This window comes from Sminthopsis crassicaudata, chromosome 1 (genome assembly GCF_048593235.1).
Source record: "Sminthopsis crassicaudata isolate SCR6 chromosome 1, ASM4859323v1, whole genome shotgun sequence".
Lineage (NCBI taxonomy): Eukaryota > Metazoa > Chordata > Mammalia > Dasyuromorphia > Dasyuridae > Sminthopsis > Sminthopsis crassicaudata.
The window spans coordinates 76,724,690-76,742,719 of record NC_133617.1 but is presented as its reverse complement, the minus strand read 5'-3'; the positions used below and the strand labels follow the sequence as shown (position 1 = coordinate 76,742,719).

Below are 18,030 nucleotides of genomic sequence, written 5' to 3'. Positions count from 1 at the left end.
TAGGAAGGGTCTCAGGCAGCAAGCACAGGTTAGGAAGGGTCTCAGGCAGCAAGCACAGGTTAGGGTGGGCCCAGGCAGCAAGCACAGGTTAGGAGGGATCCCAGGCAGCAAGCACAGGTTAGGGTGGGCCCAGGCAGCAAGCACAGGTTAGGAGGGATCCCAGGCAGCAAGCACAGGTTAGGAAGGGTCTCAGGCAGCAAGCACAGGTTAGGAAGGGTCTCAGGCAGCAAGCACAGGTTAGGAAGGGTCTCAGGCAGCAAGCACAGGTTAGGGTGGGCCCAGGCAGCAAGCACAGGTTAGGGTGGGCCCAGGCAGCAAGCACAGGTTAGGGTGGGCCCAGGCAGCAAGCACAGGTTAGGAAGGGTCCCAGGCAGCAAGCACAGGTTAGGAAGGGTCTCAGGCAGCAAGCACAGGTTAGGAAGGGTCTCAGGCAGCAAGCACAGGTTAGGAGGGGTCCCAGGCAGCAAGCACAGGTTAGGGTGGGCCCAGGCAGCAAGCACAGCTTAGGGTGGTCTCCCTAGAAAAGGGAGAACAGGTAGACTCCAGCAAAAAGCGCTCCCCCAAACATAGGTACCGGAGCTCTTATCTAGAGAAGTGGGTTTGAGGGTGTACATTGGATTGAGGTCAAGTGGACTCCTCCCAAAGGCAGAAGGGCTCAGGTAAACCCTTCCTCACCACCCCATCCATCCTTTTTCCCACTGACCTATCGCTCACCTGCGAGGGGTTCCCGTTGTGAGCTGCTGCAGCCGCTCCCTCCCCATCCCTTCGAAAGAGGGTGTAAAAGATATAGACCAGGAGCGAGTAAAAGGCATACATAGAGGAGGGGGGGGCGGGGGTCTTCCGAGGTCTGCCCCCGGCCCACCACCACCTCCCGGCCCGCAGCCGCAGTGCTGGTGCGCATGCCCAAAGACAGGCCACCCCCGCTGCTGCTGCTGTTGCTGCTGTAGTCTCCCCAGCTCCGCTGCTGCGGAGGGGACCGCTCCCTCGGCTTCATCTCTGGGCAAAGGAAGGGTTAGGGTAGGCGGGCGGTGGGAATGGCGATCCAGAGAGAAAGGACTACGGGAAAGGGAGACCTGGGCCTGGACGGGGGGCGGGATGAGGAACAGATGGAGCATGCCCCCTGAATTTGAAAACTCCAGATTCTCACGGAACAGAGACTCTTTCCTTCCCTGGACCCCCTTCCTGCTTTCCATCCTCCTACATATTCCCTCCTCCTCCTCTCACAGACCTTCCCCTGTCACTCATCCCACAGACTCCGCCTCTTTAGACTGACATCCTCCATCATTGACTCATCTCGGAGTCAGCCTCCTGCACCCACCCTCACTCCCACCCACCCCTCTTCTTTAATCAGTCACCAGTCCCCTAACGTTTATTAAGCGTCTGCTACGTATGTGTCAAATCCAAATACAAAAATAAGTTAGTGCTCGTCCTCGAAGATCTTACATTCTACTACATAGATACAACATATTACCAGATAAATAAATAAGGGACACCCCCCCCAAGCGTCACAGAGTAATTGGGGAAGGGGGGATACTAACGGCTGAGGGGATTAGGACAGGTCTCCTGGAAAAGGTAGCACTTGAGCTTTAAATGTTGCTAGGGTTTCAAAGAATGGAGGTAAGGAGAGAGCACATCCCAAGAATGGCAGTGCACTGTACAAAATGCAGGGACATAGGAGATGGAAAATTGTTTCCACCGGGAGCATCAAGGGGATCAGTTTATCTGAAGCACAGAATGAAGTAAAGTGCAATCAAGTTTGGAAAAAATAGAATGGAGACAGAGTGTATATCTGAACCTAGATTTTTGATGCTGCAACTTCTGGAGCAATGTAGGAATACCAGTTTGACTGGAAGATGGGTTGAAAAGGATAGAAAATGGAGGTCTAGTGCAGGAGACTTCCTGGGAAGAATAACAGCGCCACACAGAGATAACAGCAAACTACTCCAAGGACTTTCAAAGTGAGGTGACTCCAGACGTAGAACTATTTGTTTGAAGGCTCAGAGACTTTCAGGGATAATATATAATGATGAAAGCTAAAATTTATACACAACTTACTATATGGCTGGCCCTGTTCTAAGTGTTTTACAATAATTATCTCATTTGATTTTTACAAGAAGTGGAGGAGAATGATACTAGGATTTCCATTTCACAGATGAGGAAACTGGGAGGTATAAATGAAATGATTTGCCCAGAGTCTCATGAAATCTATCTTCTCTGTGGCTGGATTTGAACTCAGGTCTTCCTGACTCCAAGCATGGCTCTCCATGGGACTAGCACTTCTGGTGTGAGGATTTGCCAAATCCTCTTCAGGAATGCTCATCTACCTTTGGTGTTTATCTGACAGTCAAATCTCACTAAAAGAGCCATATAACCCCATCAATTGGAGAATGGCTGAATAAATGATGGTATATGAATATTATGGAATATTATTGTTCTGTAAGAAATGACCAGCAGGATGATTTCAGAAAGGCCTGGAGAGACTTACATGAACTGATGCTGAGTGAAAGGAGCAGAACCAGGAGATCATTGTACACAGCAACAACAAGACTATACAACAATCAATTCTGATGGACGTGGCTCTCTTTAACAGTGAAATGATTCAAATTAGTTCCAATTGTTCAATGAAAAAGAGAGTCATCTACACCCAGAGGGAAGACCATGGGAACTGAGTGTAGACCACAACATAGCATTCTCACTTTTTCCTGTTGTTGTTTGCTTGCATTTTTTCTTTCCCAGATTTTTTTTCTTCCTTCTTGATCTGATTTTTCTTGTGCAGCAAGATAACTGTATAAATGTGTATGCATATATTGGGCTTATCATGTATTTTAACATTTTTTTTTCCTGAGGCTGGGGTTAAGTGACTTGCCCAGGGTCACACAGCTAGGAAGTGTTAAGTGTCTGAGACCAGATTTGAACTCGGGTCCTCCTGAATTCAGGGCTGGTGCTCTATCCACTTCACCACCTAGCTGCCCCTATTTTGACATATTTAACCTGTATTGGACTACCTGCCATCTAGGGGAGGGATTAGGGGGAAGGAGGGGATAATTTGGAATGCAAGACTTTGCAAAGATCAATGTTGAAAAATTACCCAAGCATATATTTTGTAAATAAAAAGCTTTAAAAAAAAAAAAAAAAAAGGAGGGTTTGACTAAATGGATTAAATAGACTAATTAGATGAGATGAATCAAGATAGGATTAAGGATTCTTCTAGTAGAGGAAAATTTGGTTATCTTGACAAAGAAAAGGAATGACCTTATCTTCTGAGATGAGAACAAATAACCTTTCATAAGAACAGAATATTTAATTCTGAAAGGAACCAGAGATCATCTAGTAAAGGGATTCTTATCCTTTTGCCCTAATTGTCTTTGATGGGCTGGTGATACCTTTTAAAGTTGACCCTACACAAGATAATGTTTTAAGTTCATAAAATAAGATGCCTGGGATTACAGAAAAACAATAACAAAACAAAAACCAAAAAACCCCCAAGCATATTGAAACACATTTATCAAAATATGTTTTGAGAAAAAGTTCACACACCCCAATTTAAGAACTAGTGATTTTAAAAGAGGCTGCTAGGTGGCGCAGTAGATACAGCACCAGCCTTGAAGTTAAGAGGACCTGAGTTCAAATTTGACCTCAGACACACTTCCTAGCTGTGTGACCCTGGGCAAGTCATTTAACCCCAATTGCCTCAGCAAAAAAACCCAAAAAAACTAGTGATCTGATACAATACCATTCTTTAACATATAGGGAATTAATTCCCTGAGAAGTGGGCATTTATCCAAGGACAGATGGTAACTATAAATTATAAACTATAATCTGATGATCTTTGTATCATTGACTACTTTATATAAAGATGAATCAGAAGAAGCTTGACCCAATCTCCTCTTCCCCTCCCCCACCTTATATATAGATTATATCAATCCCTTCATCCACCTAGAATCCCCTCCTATAAATCAATTGAGTAGTGCTGGAGATACCAAAAAAGGTAAAAGACAGTACCTGTTCTCAAAGAGGTCCAATCTATAAATCTTAAAAATCACAAAAATGCTTGTTAGATATGGTGATTCAAGGCAATTTCAATAGACTCAGGATAGAAAATGCTATCAGCATCCAGAGAGGGAACTATGGAGATTGAATGTAGATTGAAGCATAGTATTTTTACCTTTTATTTGTTTGTTTCTCATATTTTTTTCCTTTTGATCTGCTTTTTCTTACACAACATGATAAATATAGAAATATATTTTAAATAATTGCACATATTTAACTTGTATTAGATTGCTTGCTGTCTTAGAGAAGAGAAAAGGAAGGGAGTGAAAGAGAAAAATCTGGGCAATCTCACAAAAATGAATATTGAAAACTATTGTGACATGTATTTGGAAAATAAAATATTATTGAAAAATTTTTTAAAAAAGAAACTTTTTGTTAAAAGTCATGTAATACATGATACAAAAGGTTGCATGGGGGAGTAAATGGAGAGTCTATATTGTTAGGAAGGCCTGGGTTGAAATTCTACCTCCCACAGTATAGTTCTGTACAGCTCTTAGTTAAAGAGCTGTAGACAAATAACTTAACTTTTGAGTATGATATAAAGAAACAAAGACAGAGTACTTGAGTACTTACTTTGGTAGTCTAAAAAATGGATTCTATATGAAACTGTGAGTCTCCATTTCATTTCATATACTTTTTAAAAAAGTGTATACAAATTTCATACTTTGCTTTCAAAACTATCCTCCTTTTTTATTTTTGCCTTTTTTGTGTCTTTGGCAATGACAAAGTTTTTGACTATTATGGAATTGTTTTGTATGAATACACATATCTAATTTATATAGAATTACTTGCCTTCTCAGTGAGAATGGGTAGGTGGGGAAGGAGGAAGGGGGAAATTTGAAACTCAAAGTTTTAAAAGCAAATGTCAAAATTTGTTTTTATATGTAACTGGGGAAAATAAAATACTAAATTTTAAGAAGTTCCAATCCTCTCTTTTTCTTTTACTCTCTCTACCTTTTTCTCCAATTTTTTTTCTGAGGGGAGGTCATTGGAGTTAAGTGACTTGACCAGGGTCCCTCAACTAGGAAGTGTTAAGTGTCTGGGGTATGATTTAAACTCAGGTCCTCCTGATTTCAAGGCAGTGCTTTATCCATTGAGACACCTGTCATTCCTCTTAAAAAACCTAGATTAAAAAAAAAAAAAAAAAAAAAAAGATGAAGTGCAAGGAATAGTAAATAAGCCAATGTAGTAGAATCATGAAGGTGTTAATAAATGCACTTGGGCAAAGCAAGTCCGCACAGTGGCCTTGTCCAAAAATATATATTTTGGTACTTCATCACCTCGCTCTCATTTGGTGGGTACTTTACCATAAGTCCTCTGGAGACATGATTGGTCATTACTTTGATCATAAATCTTAAAAAAAAAAAAAAAAAAAAAAAAGACCAGCAGGAGGAATACAGAGAGGCTTGGAGAGACTTAAATCAACTGATGCTGAGTGAAATGAGCAGAACCAGAAGATCACTGTACACTTCAACAACAATACCGTATGAGGATGTATTCTGATGGAAGTGGAAATCTTCAACATAAAGAAGATCCAACTCACTTCCAGTTGATCAATGATGGACAGAGGTAGCTACACCCAGAGAAGAAACACTGGGAAGTGAATGTAAATTGTTAGCACTAATATCTGTCTGCCCAGGTTGCATGTACCTTCGGATTCTAATGTTTATTGTGCAACAAGAAAATGATATTCACACACATGTATTGTACCTAGACTATATTGTAACACATGTAAAATGTATGGGATTGCCTGTCATCGGGGGGAGGGAATAGAGGGAGGGGGGGTAATTTGGAAAAATGAATACAAGGGATAATATTATAAAAAATATATATATAATAAAAAATTAAAAAAAAACACTAATGTTTTATTTTGTTACTGAAAAAGTTTTAAGGAAAAATATGTTACAGCATTTTCTCTTTGTGCTACACAGGATTCAGAGTAGTGAGCAATTAGAAATTGAGAGAAAGGAGAAAATCATCATAGCTTTTGATGTGAGAAAAATGAATGGGAATATATGGTAAAATAAAACAAATATTTCTAATATTAGAAACTATGCATAGTATTTTAGTTTTCATCTGTATTCACTATAAGTTCAGTTATAGTTTAATGTATAAGTTCAATATGACTGAGTACCTATTTTATCTTATGTAGTTTGAATGCAGTTTTTCAAAATTATTATTATAAAATAGAGAAAGAGAACATCAATGAATTGGGCATGCAACTAAAAAAGCTAGAAAAAGAACAAATTAAAATTAAAATGCCCAGCAGCAAGAGAAATTCCATTTAAAATAATTGTTGGCAAAATAAAATATTTGGGTATCTACCTGCCAAAACAAACCCAGAAACTATATGAACACAATTACAATTCTCACACAAATAAAGTCAGAGCTAAACAATTGGAAAAATATCAGTTGCTCAAGATAATTCTAATTGCCATCCGAATTAAAGTGCCTCCAATTTTTTTTATACAACTAGAAAAAATAATAATGATTCATCTGGAAGAACAAAAAAATCAAGAATATGAACAGAATTAATGAAAAAAAAAAATGCAAAGGATGGTGTTCTAGCAGTACCAGACCTAAAACTGTATTATAAAGCAACAGTCATCAAAACCATTTGGTCATCCAAGTTCAAATCTGGCTCAGACACTTAACACTTCCTAGCTGTGTGACCCTGGGCAAGTCACTTAACCTCAGCCTAAAAAAATAAATAAATAAATAAAAATAAAAATAAAAAAACCTTTTGGTCATGGCTAAAAAATAGAGTGGTAGATTAGTGAAATAGGTTAGATATACATGACACAATAATCAATGACTGTATTAATCCAGTATTTGATAAACTTCAAAACTCCAGCTTTGGATAAGAACTTACTTATTTCACAAAAATTACTGGGAAAACTGAAAAATAATATTTCAGAAATTTGACACAGATCTCACATCCCATATTAAAATTTGACACAGATCTCACATCCCATATTAAAATAAAGTCAAAATGGGTACATGATTTAGACTCAGGTCCTCCTGTCTCAGGGCTAGTGTTCTAGACATTACGCCATCTAGCTGCTCCAAATAACTTTTTTTTTTTTTTTTTTTTTTGTGAGGCATTTGGGGTTAAATGGCTTGCTCAGGTTACAGAGCTAATAAGTGTTGTGACTGAGACTGAATTTCAACTCAGGTCCTCCTGACTTCAAGGCCCATGCTCTATCCACTGCACTATCTAGCCGCCCCTGGATACATGATTTGGTCATAAAGGGTGATAATAAAAGCAAATTAGGAGAAAGGATTGTTTACCTATTAAATCTTTGGAGAAGACCAAAGAAGCAAAGAATATTATGAAATGCAAAACTGACAACTTTGATTAAATTAAATTAAAAAGGTTTTGCATAAAACCAACACAAATAAGATTAAAAGGGAAGAACAAAACTGGGGGAGAGATTTTTTTACAGCCAGTGTTTCTATAAAAGCTTCATTTCTAAAATATATAAGAATTATGTCAAATTTATAAGAACATAAGTCATTTCTCAATTGATAAATGGTCAAATTATAAGAACAGACAATTTTCAGATGATGAAATTGAAGCCATCTATAGTCATGAAAACATGTTCTAAATATCTATTGATTAGAGAAATGTAAATTAAAACAACTGAAGTACAACTTCATATTCTCAGATTGGCTAGAATGATAGACAATACTGATAAATGTTGGAGGGGATGTGGAAAAACTGGGATACTAATGCATTGTTAGGTAGAGTTGTGAAACGATCCAACCATCCTGGAGCTATGCCCAAAGGGCTATAAACCTGTGCATTCTTTTTGATCCAAAAGGGCCACTACTGGGTCTGTATCCTAAAGAAATCATAAAGGAGGAAAAAAAGATCCACATGTGCAAAAATCTTTGTAGCAGCTCTTTTAGTGGTAGCAAAGAATTGGAAAATGAGTAAATGCCCATCAATTGGAGAATGGCTGAATAAGTTATGGTATATGAAAATAATGGAATATTATTCTTCTATTAAAAAAATGATGAATAAGCTGATCACAGAAAGGCCTGCAAAGATTTACATGAACTGATGTTGAATGAAACAAGTAGCACCAGGAATACATTGTATATATTAACAGTAACATTGTGCATTGTTTTTTCTCAGTGATTCACTGATCCAAGGCAAACCCAAAAAACTTTAGGAAATGCCATCTGCAGTCAGAAAGAGAACTATGCACACTGAATATAAATCAACACATGTTATGTTCACTTTCTTCTTTTTCTTCTGTTTTTTTTTCTCTCATTTTCCCCCTTTGCTCTGATTTTTCTCTTTCAACATGATTCATAAAGAAATGTGTATATATAAAAAAAGAATGTACACATGTGACCAGAAAAAATAAAGCAATAAAAATAAATAGGAATAGAATTTACAAACTAGAGTAATATGAAACCAGATTGGAAAAGATGGAGTAATACTTCGGAGAGCTCTAAATGCTAGGTTGAGGACTTAGTATTTTATCCTAGAGGCATTAGAAAGTCAATTAGGATATCTTTTTCTTTTTTTAAAAAACTAATTCATTATGTATTTTTAATATTCTTTTCTCTTTTTCTGAGTTCCCCAATTGATAGACATGTACTCATTTTCCAGTTCTTTGCTAACACAAAAAGAGCTGCTACAAACATTTTCGCACATGTGGGTCCTTTTCCCACCTTTATAATTTCCTTAGGATACAGAATCAATAAAGACAATGTGGGGTCAAAGGATATTCAGTTTTATAGCTCTTTGGACATAGTTCCAAATTGCTCTCCAGAATGTTTGGATCATTTCCCAACTCCACCAACAATGAATTAGTGTTCCAGTTTTCCCACATCCCCTCCAACACTTAATCATTATCTTTTCCTGTCATTTTAACCAATCTGAGAGGTATGAGGTGGTACCTCAGAGTTGTTCAAATTTGCATTTCTCCCATCTGTAGTGATTTAAATTATTTTTTCATATGACTATAAATAGTTCTACTTCTTCTGAAAACTGCTTATTCATATCCTTTGATCATTTATCAATCAGAAATGGCTCTTGGTTTTATAAAATTGACGCAGTTTCCTATATATGAGAAATGAGGCTTTTATCAGAGAAACTTGCTGAAAAAATTTTGGATATTACTTCACTATCTATGGTACCTTGTAGCAAAATATAGTTTTCCTGATTAGCACTTTTAATTAGGTCTGTATTTGCTTTTGCTTTGTTTAAGATCAAGATTTCCTGTTTCTTTTCTTTTCTTTTTTTCCCTTTTTCTGAGGCTGGGGTCACACAGCTAGGAAGTGTTAAGTGTCTGAGACCATATTTGAACTCCGGTCCTCCTGAATTCAGGGCTGGTGCTCTATTCACTGCGCCACCTAGCTGTCCCTTGCTGTTTCTTTTTTACTTTAGCTGAAGTATAACAGATTCTGCTCTATTCCTTTAGTTGAATTCTGTGTGTGACTTTCAGTTTCAAGTTTGTCTCATAAACAGTATAAGGTTGGATTCTGGTTTCTAATTTATTCTGCTGGTTGCTTCAGTTTTATAAGTGAATTCATTACATTCCCATTTACAGTTATTATTCTTAAGTGTTTTCTTCTATCTTATTTTCTTGTATTTGTCCTATTTATCTTTCCCTCTTTTTATAGTATCCCTTTTCAAAAGTTTGTTTTCCTTCTATTGCCTCCCTTAATTGACATTCCTTTTTTCAGTCCTCCCTTTGATCACTCCTCCCCTGCCCATCATATTTTTTATCCACTTCTCCTAGTTAGTTGGTTGCTGTCCTTCATTCTCAAAGAGAACCAAAATAACATCACTGTGTTGGAGTCAAAGTATAATGTGTCCAAATGTGACTATCAGGCCAATATGAGATCATTTCAAATGAGAGTGATTATTTCTTAGTATAGCACAGGTTTCGGAAATATCCAACAAAAAGATCACTACAATGTCAGTTTAATAGTCAGTCTGATAGTTTTACTCTTCATGCTTTCCTTCATAGCCTCACAAAAACTGAGCTAGCTCTGACAATGTATGCATCAACCGTATCATCTATGTACACATCCCTAGAACGTATACTTCCAAAGTAAGTTAATTTATCCACAACATTCAATATTTCTACATTTGCTAGAGAGATTTGATCCATACTTTGTTGCATAGCCTCTGAGATTTCATTGAGTGCACAATCAACTGTGAACAACGACGAAAAACAACAACTCACTTCACTTTATTTTTGGCTTGTAGACTTTTCAGGTTCAATAATTTACCATCAAGTAGCTGACCTTGATGCAATTTTCACTCTCTTTGAAGGTGTCTGGCAACATTGCTGAAAACATCATGCTAAAAAACATAGGAGCAAGTAACTATATAACCTTGCTTTAATCCACTGGTTACTAGAAAAGGATGAGAGCATCATCCATTATCCAGAACCTATGTAATCCTACCCTCATAAAACTGATGTGTAATACTGATAAACTTCTCCAGGCAATCAAATTTTGCCATATTTTTCATAATCCCTCATAACTGATGGTATCAAAGCCTTGGTCAGATTGACAAATGTGTACAAACCTCTATTCTGCTTCTGGCATTTCTCCTGGAGTTGTCAGGTAGCAAACACCTAACAACCATTTCTCAGCTCTTTCTGAAGACCAATGACTATGGGGTAGATGACTATCTTCCAGGTAAAGAATCAGCCTATTAAGGAGGACTATGGAAAGAATCTTGTTAGCTATTATTAAGAGCTCCCCTGTGCCGATAGTCACAGGGTTCCTTTACTTTACCCTTATGGATGGGGAATGGAAGCATCCACTCAGGTTCCAGTTTCTTGCCACTACAGAAAGGGCTGCCACAAACATTTTTATGTATGGGGAAGAGGAGTGTGATATACAATCTTCCCTCTTCAAATTCTGATGAGAGTGCAGTTATTGCTTGCCCCCCCCACCTCTATTTTCCCTTCTACTGTAAGAGCTTTCTTGTATTCCACTTTTATGTACGAATACTCCCTCATTTTACCACTTCTTTCCTCTTCTCCATACATCCCTTTTTCTCCTTCTTTCATTTTTTGAGGGAAGCAAGGTGAGGGATAAGTCCAACATAATCAATTTACATTTATGCCTTCTGATTATGTAGATTTTTAATAATGCTAAAGTTTTTCGAAGTTGTGTTTTCATCTCATATAGTAATGTAAAAAGTTTAAACATATTATGTTTATGTTAATTTAACTATGATGCTAGCACCTTCTTTTGATCAGTTTTCCAGTAGTCCAATAATTCTCAAGTTTTCTTTCATCTATTTTTCAGATCAGTTGGTTTTCTGGTGAGATATTTTACATTTTCTTCTACTTTTTATTCTTTTGATTTTAGTTTTTATTGTTTTTTGATGTCTCATGGAGTCATTAGCTTCCAAGTGTCCAACTTTAATTTTGGGGGAATAATTTTTTTCAGTGAGCTTTTATGCCTCCTTTCCCATTTGACCAATTTTGCTTTTTAAATATGGGCATATCTTGATGATATTGTAGGTTCAGTTCCAGATAATCAAGAAAAAACAGACATATAAAATTAAAATGACCCAGCCAGTATCATATGTGCAACTATTAGTTACAGCAAATGGAGAAATTTTGAATACTATGGATAAGTTCACTTACCTTAAAAATATATTTTCCAATGATATACAGATTAATAATGAGGTTGATGCACACATTACTGGAACTAGCTTAGTGTCTGTGTGGCTCTAAAGGAAAATGTAGGAGAGAAAAGATGATGAGAATAAGGTTCACTCAGTCCTTCTTGCTTCCCCTTTCTTTCCCTCCATGGTAAAAGCTTTTTCTTGCCTCTTTTATGGCAAATTTATCTGATTCTACTTTTTCCTTTCCCATTCTTCTAGTACATTCCTCTCTTACTCCTTCATTTTCTTGTTATCTTGACTTCGGCTTTACAATATTTGAATTATTTTTTTCTGGATGCCTGCAATATTTTCTCTTTGACCTGGGCATTCTGGAATTTGACTATAATATTCCTGGGAGTTTTCATTTTGGGATCTCTTTCAGGAAGTGATAAGTGGATTTGTGCAATTTCTATTTTACCCTCTGGTTCTAGAATATCAGGACAGTTTTTCTTAACAATGTCTTGAAAAATGATACCTGGGCTCTTCTTTTGATCATGGCTTTCATGTCCATTAATTTTAAAATAATATCTTCTGGATCTATTTTCCAGGTCAGTTTTTTTTTCTATAAGGTATTTCATATATTCTTTATTTTTTACATTCTTTTGACTTTGTTTTTATTGGGTTTGATGTCTCATAGAGTCATTAACTCCCACTCATCTGGTTCTAAGTTTTAAAAAGTTTTTTTCTTCAGTGAGCTTTTGAACCTCTTTTTCCATTTATCCAATTCTATTTTTGTTCTCCCCCTGAGGTAGTTGGGGTTAAATGACTTGCCCAGAGTCATACAATTAGGAAGTATTAAGTATCTAAATTCAGATTTGAACTCAGGTCCTCCAGTTTCAAAGTGGTGCTCTATCCACTGTGCCATCTAGTTGCTTCCAATTCTATTTTTTAAAAAGTTATTTTCTTCAGGTTTTTTTTAATCCCTACTTTACCAAGCTGTGACTTTTTTTCATGATTTTCTTGCATCACTCTCATTTTTCTTCCCCATTTTTCCCTACTCCCTTATTTGATTTTTAAAATATTTTTTGAATTTTTCTTTAGTCTGAGACCAATTCATATTTTTTCTATGAGGTTCTGGATGTAGGAGTTTTGATTTTGTTGTCATCTTCTGAGTTTTGATCTTCCTTGTCACCATAGTAACTTGTCAGATTTTTTCTGTTTGCTCATTTTTCAAGCCTATTTCTTGACTTTTTACTTTTTGCTAAAGTGGGGCTCTACTTCTAGGGAGGAATTATCTCAAGCTTCAGGAATTTTGTGCAGCTGTTTTCAGAGATATTTCTATGGGCTTGTAAGTTTTCATTTCTTCCAAGATAACATGATAAGATAATATGCTGTGCTCAGGTCTGAGAGGTACAAATATGTTTTCTGCCCTGGAACTGTGATGATGGTTCCTGCCTCACTAGGGCTTTGGTATGCTACTGTTCCTTCTTACTGTAGGACTGCTACCCAGGATTATGATCCAGGATTCAACTATGGATAAAATAACAGAATCCTGCCCCTAGTGCCAGCAAAGAAACCCAGTAATCTCCTTCAGATCAGTTCAATCCTCTTACCATTTGTAGAATGAGAACTATGGAAGCAATCATTGCTACTGCTGATTTCAGTGCTCACAAGGCCTGCTCCTGATTTGCTGTGGTCCAGTTGGCACTTGTCCAAACTATATTGAACTGTGTTTCATTCTAACCTCAGCATAACTGACCTTTCCTGCCAACCCTCCAAGTTGTCTTGTGCTGGAAAATTCCTCACCCTTTCCCTCTGTAGATTCTGCTGCTTCAGAATTTGTCCAAAGGCATTATTTAAAGGTGTTGAGAGGGATTTTGGAAAGAGTTCAGGTGAGTTCCTGCCTTTTTCCCATCATTTTGGCTCCACTTCTGATTAATTCTCTTTCCATAATTCTTTGGCAAGACTATTTCTTCTTTCCTTCCTTTTTTTATTTTATTTTAATTCAATTTTTAAAAAATTAATTTTTATTAAATATTTCCCAATTACATATATAAAATTTTAAATAACTAAAAAAAAAAAATTGAGTTTCACTATGTCCAAAAGGCTGTAAAACTGTGCATATCCTTTGACCCAGCAATATCATTTTTAGGTAGATAACTCAGAGATTTAAAAAAAGGGGGGAGGAATGAAGAGACCTATTTATACAAAAGTATTCTTGGCAGCTCTTTCTGTGGTGGTTAAGAAATGGAAATTGAAAGAATGCTCATCAATTGAGGAATAGCTAAATAAGTTGTGGTATATGATTGTGATAGAATATTATTGTTCTATAAGAAATGACAAGCAGGATTTGGGATTATCTTGGATCATTGTATTGTTGAGTATAGCTAAGTCATTCATAATTGTTTATCATATAATATTGTTATTACTGTATAGAATGTTTCTCCTGGTTCTGCTCACTTCATTTTGCATCAATTCATGTAAGTCCTTCCAAGTTTTCTTGAAAACATTTTCTGATTGTCATTTCTTATAGCACAATATATTCCAAAGCAATCGCATACTATAACTTATTCAGCAGTTCAATTGATGAACATTCTTTCAATCTCCAATACTTTACCAACATAAAAATTGCTGCTAGAAATATTTTTGCAAATATAAGTCTTTTTTTTTGGATGTCTTTGGGATACAGACCTGGTAGTGACATTGCTAGATTAAAGGGCATATAGAGTTATATAGCCCTTTGGGCATAGTCCAAAATGCTCTGTAAAATGGTTAATCAGTTCACATCTCTACCAACAGTGCATTAGTGTCCTTGTTTTTCCACATCTCCAATATTTCTCATTTCCCTTTTCTATATTAGCCAATCTGATAGGTGTGAGGTAGTACTTCAAATCTGCCTTTTTCATTGGTGGTGCATTTATTCTTTTAATTTTTATAGTAGCAATTTGTGTTTTTTTCTTATTTTTAAAAATCTAATTAATGGTTTATTTTTTTTTCTTGAAATAAAAAAAAAAAATTTTTTTTCAGTTGCATTCCATTTAAAGACATGCATTTTCCCCCTAAGCACTGTTTTGGCTGCATTCAACAATATCCTTTTCTATGTTGTATGAAGGATGGGTTAAGAAGAAGATGAAGACCAGAATGATTAGAAAGAACATGAGGGGCCAGATTAGAAAGAGCTTGCACAGTGTCAGTGAGGAATGATAAAGTTCCAAACTAGCATCTTTGCCAGGTAATTGGAGATAAGGGAGTAACTTTGTGAATATTAGGGTAAAGGAATTTAGGAAAGAGGAAAGGATGACTTCAAATCTGAGAAGTTGGAAGAGTGGAAGAGCATTGTAGTCTCTTCAACAAAAATAGGAATATTTGGAGAAGGGAGGGGTTTGGTTTAGATTATATTTTGAATATGTTGAATTTTCAATCATTTCTGCAGAGATATATGGTGGGAAATAAAGGAAAGAAGAAAAGTGATTTTGCTGGCAAATTTTTAGAAACAGAGGAGAGCTGAGAGAAATTCTAATGTACGCGATGCAAACCTCAGTGTTGTACTAGAAAGCAGCTTTTCCCACGTCTGGGCTATCTTGAATTCGTTGGAGGAGTTCCCTCCCGCATTCTACTTTCAACTCCTCCTCCAAGACCATCCCGCCTCCTCCCAAAAGTCCCGGCCTGTCTTCACGGAGACTCCTCCCCCTCCGGACATAGGGGGCGCTGATGAGTCGGAGCCGAGTCTATGGTTCCTTTTAGCCTTCTTTTCCTTCATTTTTTTCTTGGCCTCGATCCCAGCTTCCAGGCGCTGCTATGGTAACAGAGGGAGGGGCCTGCTCGGGAGGAGGAGCTGCACCGCCCTCGGACCCCACACTGTCCTTTGGACTGGGCCTAGGCCTGCAGGTGCTTGTTGTTGGGCCCGATTCCCGCACACCTTCCTCTCTTTCTGCGGCCAGACATCCTGCTTGTGCTCAGTTCCCATCTTCTCTTTCTCTAGGCCCTGTCCCAGGGCAGTTACGCCTCCGCCTGGACCACCTACACCAGCAGCTGGACAGCGCCCGTTCCCTACCTCCGAGGCAGCTCGCTGCAGCCGGGCCTGGCTTTTCCCAACACGGTCCCACCGTACCCTCGCCGGGGGCCCTCGCCCCCACCTGCACCGCGAGTCCTTTTGGATCTCCTCGCATCCCTTCCTCTCTCCCTACGGCTCGAGCTGACGTCGTGTCCAGCATCCTCCAAGCCCCACTACCTGCCCATCCACCCTTCTCCCTTGAGCTTCACCCAAGGTAATTCTGGGCTCTTGCTCCGCCTTTAACAAACTCTGGATCTGCCCCCCTGCTCCCCATGTAACAAAGCTCAGCTTTTTGCCTGCCAGCCCCATCCCCACCCTGCTTCCTGCATAGCTCGATCTCCTTTGGCCAACTCCACTTTGTTACCCAGTTCCCGTCCAGCTACAGCTTCCCTCAGCTTAGCTCCCGCTCACCCTTTCCTGCTGTCCTCCTTGCTCAGAAAACAGATCCTCCCCTACACTGCTCTGGGACCCCAAAGGTCCTCATTCTTGGGTAGAGGCTGAGTAGCGTGTTTCTTTCCTTTTCTTTGAAGGTTGGGCAGAAGGCCCCTTCCTCCCCTTCCCTTTCTCTGGCTCCATGGCAGAGAAGTCTGAGGAGTGGAGCACTCAGCTCTCCTATTTTGTTCTAGGAGTAGTTTCTCTGCACTCTGCTGTGCATACTGCCAGGGTGAGTGGCCTCTGGGGGTGGGGTTTTGAAGAGTTATATCAACCTCCTGATGATATGATAACTGAAGAGTTATATCATGAAGAGTTTACATCACCAGAGGTCACAGAATATTTGAATGGCAATCCTTGGCTGCGATAGTATGGGTGGTGGGAGGGCCACACTCTGTCTCTCTTGATTTTGGAGGCTATAGAAATTGTTTTGGATCACATATGGGCTAATCAGTTCCATTTTAGTTTGACCATTTTAAGTATGAAGAGCATGTGTGATGTACATAACTTCAAGTGGAGAAAATTAAATATTGGTGGATGGGAATGGACAGGAAGTTGAATATAAAGTTAGATGACCAGCTTTTGGCTCTGGGCTGCTCATGGGGTGGTAAATGATCCTTTTTTGTCTTTGTGATCTAATTTTCCTTTTCCCTATATTACCAGGTGAACCGAGGGGCTGCAGCAGGTTTCCTACTTCAAGCCCTAGCTGCAGCTGCTGCATTGGCCCCAGGTCCCCAGCCAGATATCAATAACCAAATGGGAACCTGGGTGGCCACAGTCATTGGCCTCCCTCTCTTGGCCTTTGATTTCCATTGGGTGAATGGAGACCGATCTACGGCCAATCTGCTTCTTGGGGGTGGTATGGTCCTGGCAGTGACTGGCGACTATCTGGGCACAGAGACCAAGGCTGTGGCTGGTCAAGCCGTGGCCCTGGTGGCTGCAGTAACTATCCTCATTGTGTCTGTCTTCACTGTCAACACTTATGGAATGGGTGGAGGTGTGGCACTAGGTGCAGCTGGCCTCATGAGTCGCCTGGAAGAGGAGACGTTACTGTTATTTTTTCCAAAAGAAGATGCATGCAGATGGGCACTGGCTGTGGGGAGCTGGGCTTATCGTTGGGCTCTGCACACCCAGCACTTGGAGTTGGACTGACCACTGCCTGGGGCAGATGCAAGATCCCTTCAGGAGCAGATGATTCCTATGGGTACCAACTTGATTCTCAGAATGTCAGGGAGGCTCCCTGGGCAGGTGTTAGATCCTGTGGGACTTGTGCTGGAGGAAAAGGCGAGGCAGGTGTGTGTGTGGTGGGTGCTGCTTGTTTTAGTTAACTTTTTTGTACAAGGCTCTCATCCACCAGTGTGACCAGAAACTTTTGGCCCCATCAAGGAAGTGAAATTTCTCTCATTATCATCACCTTCTGGCTGCCTCCTTCCTTCTGTACTTTCTCATTCCATATTTTGTAGGCCAGTACTTTCTTTTGGAGTTAGCTGCCTAGTTTTCTTGTTTGCCAAATAAATACAACCCCTATGATTGCTGAAATATGGTAAGGGGATTGGCACACCTTGGACAATGAGCCTGTGGAGATGGAGTAAGTGTACTGCCCAGAGTAGGTTTTCTAGAACTATCTCCCTCACAGTTCCTTCCTATAGCCTAAAGACCTTAGTACTTCCCTATACCCAGGGATTGGTGCTCCATTTGGTTAGAGGATAGTGTGGGGAGGGAATGTTGCAACCCTTGGGACCTACCTTTTAATTTTCCTCTTACCAAGGATGGAACATTGAGGGACATGTGAGTTTTATTCAAAGGGCTCTGTTTTTGGCTGAACTTGTATATGGGGCAAGAGAGGAATCTGCCTTCTGCCTTTCAGTGACATTTTAATAAATATTGTGGATTAGGGAAATAT

At 39.0% G+C, this 18,030-nt stretch overlaps 2 protein-coding genes across 4 annotated transcripts in view; one reads left to right on the top strand and one right to left on the bottom strand.

The window, feature by feature from the left end:
- Positions 1–1,203, bottom strand: part of KIFC2 (kinesin family member C2) — a 12,363-nt gene extending 11,160 nt beyond the window's left edge. The window contains exon 1 of the mRNA XM_074263631.1: positions 715–1,203. Coding sequence (XP_074119732.1) covers positions 715–816 — 102 coding nt within the window. The 5' untranslated portion in view covers positions 817–1,203. The remainder of the gene's footprint in view (positions 1–714) is intronic.
- The window catches only part of TMEM276 (transmembrane protein 276), a 27,764-nt gene extending 9,734 nt beyond the window's left edge, over positions 1–18,030 (top strand). For 2 of the 3 annotated variants that reach the window (XM_074263673.1, XM_074263689.1), the window contains 3 exons: positions 15,624–15,909; positions 16,226–16,359; positions 16,791–18,030. In XM_074263673.1, coding sequence (XP_074119774.1) covers positions 16,270–16,359; positions 16,791–17,279 — 579 coding nt within the window. In that variant the 5' untranslated portion in view covers positions 15,624–15,909; positions 16,226–16,269 and the 3' untranslated portion in view covers positions 17,280–18,030. Of the gene's footprint in view, positions 1–15,375; positions 15,530–15,623; positions 15,910–16,225; positions 16,360–16,790 lie in introns of those variants that run through there. The other variant, XM_074263681.1, reaches the window with a different exon arrangement.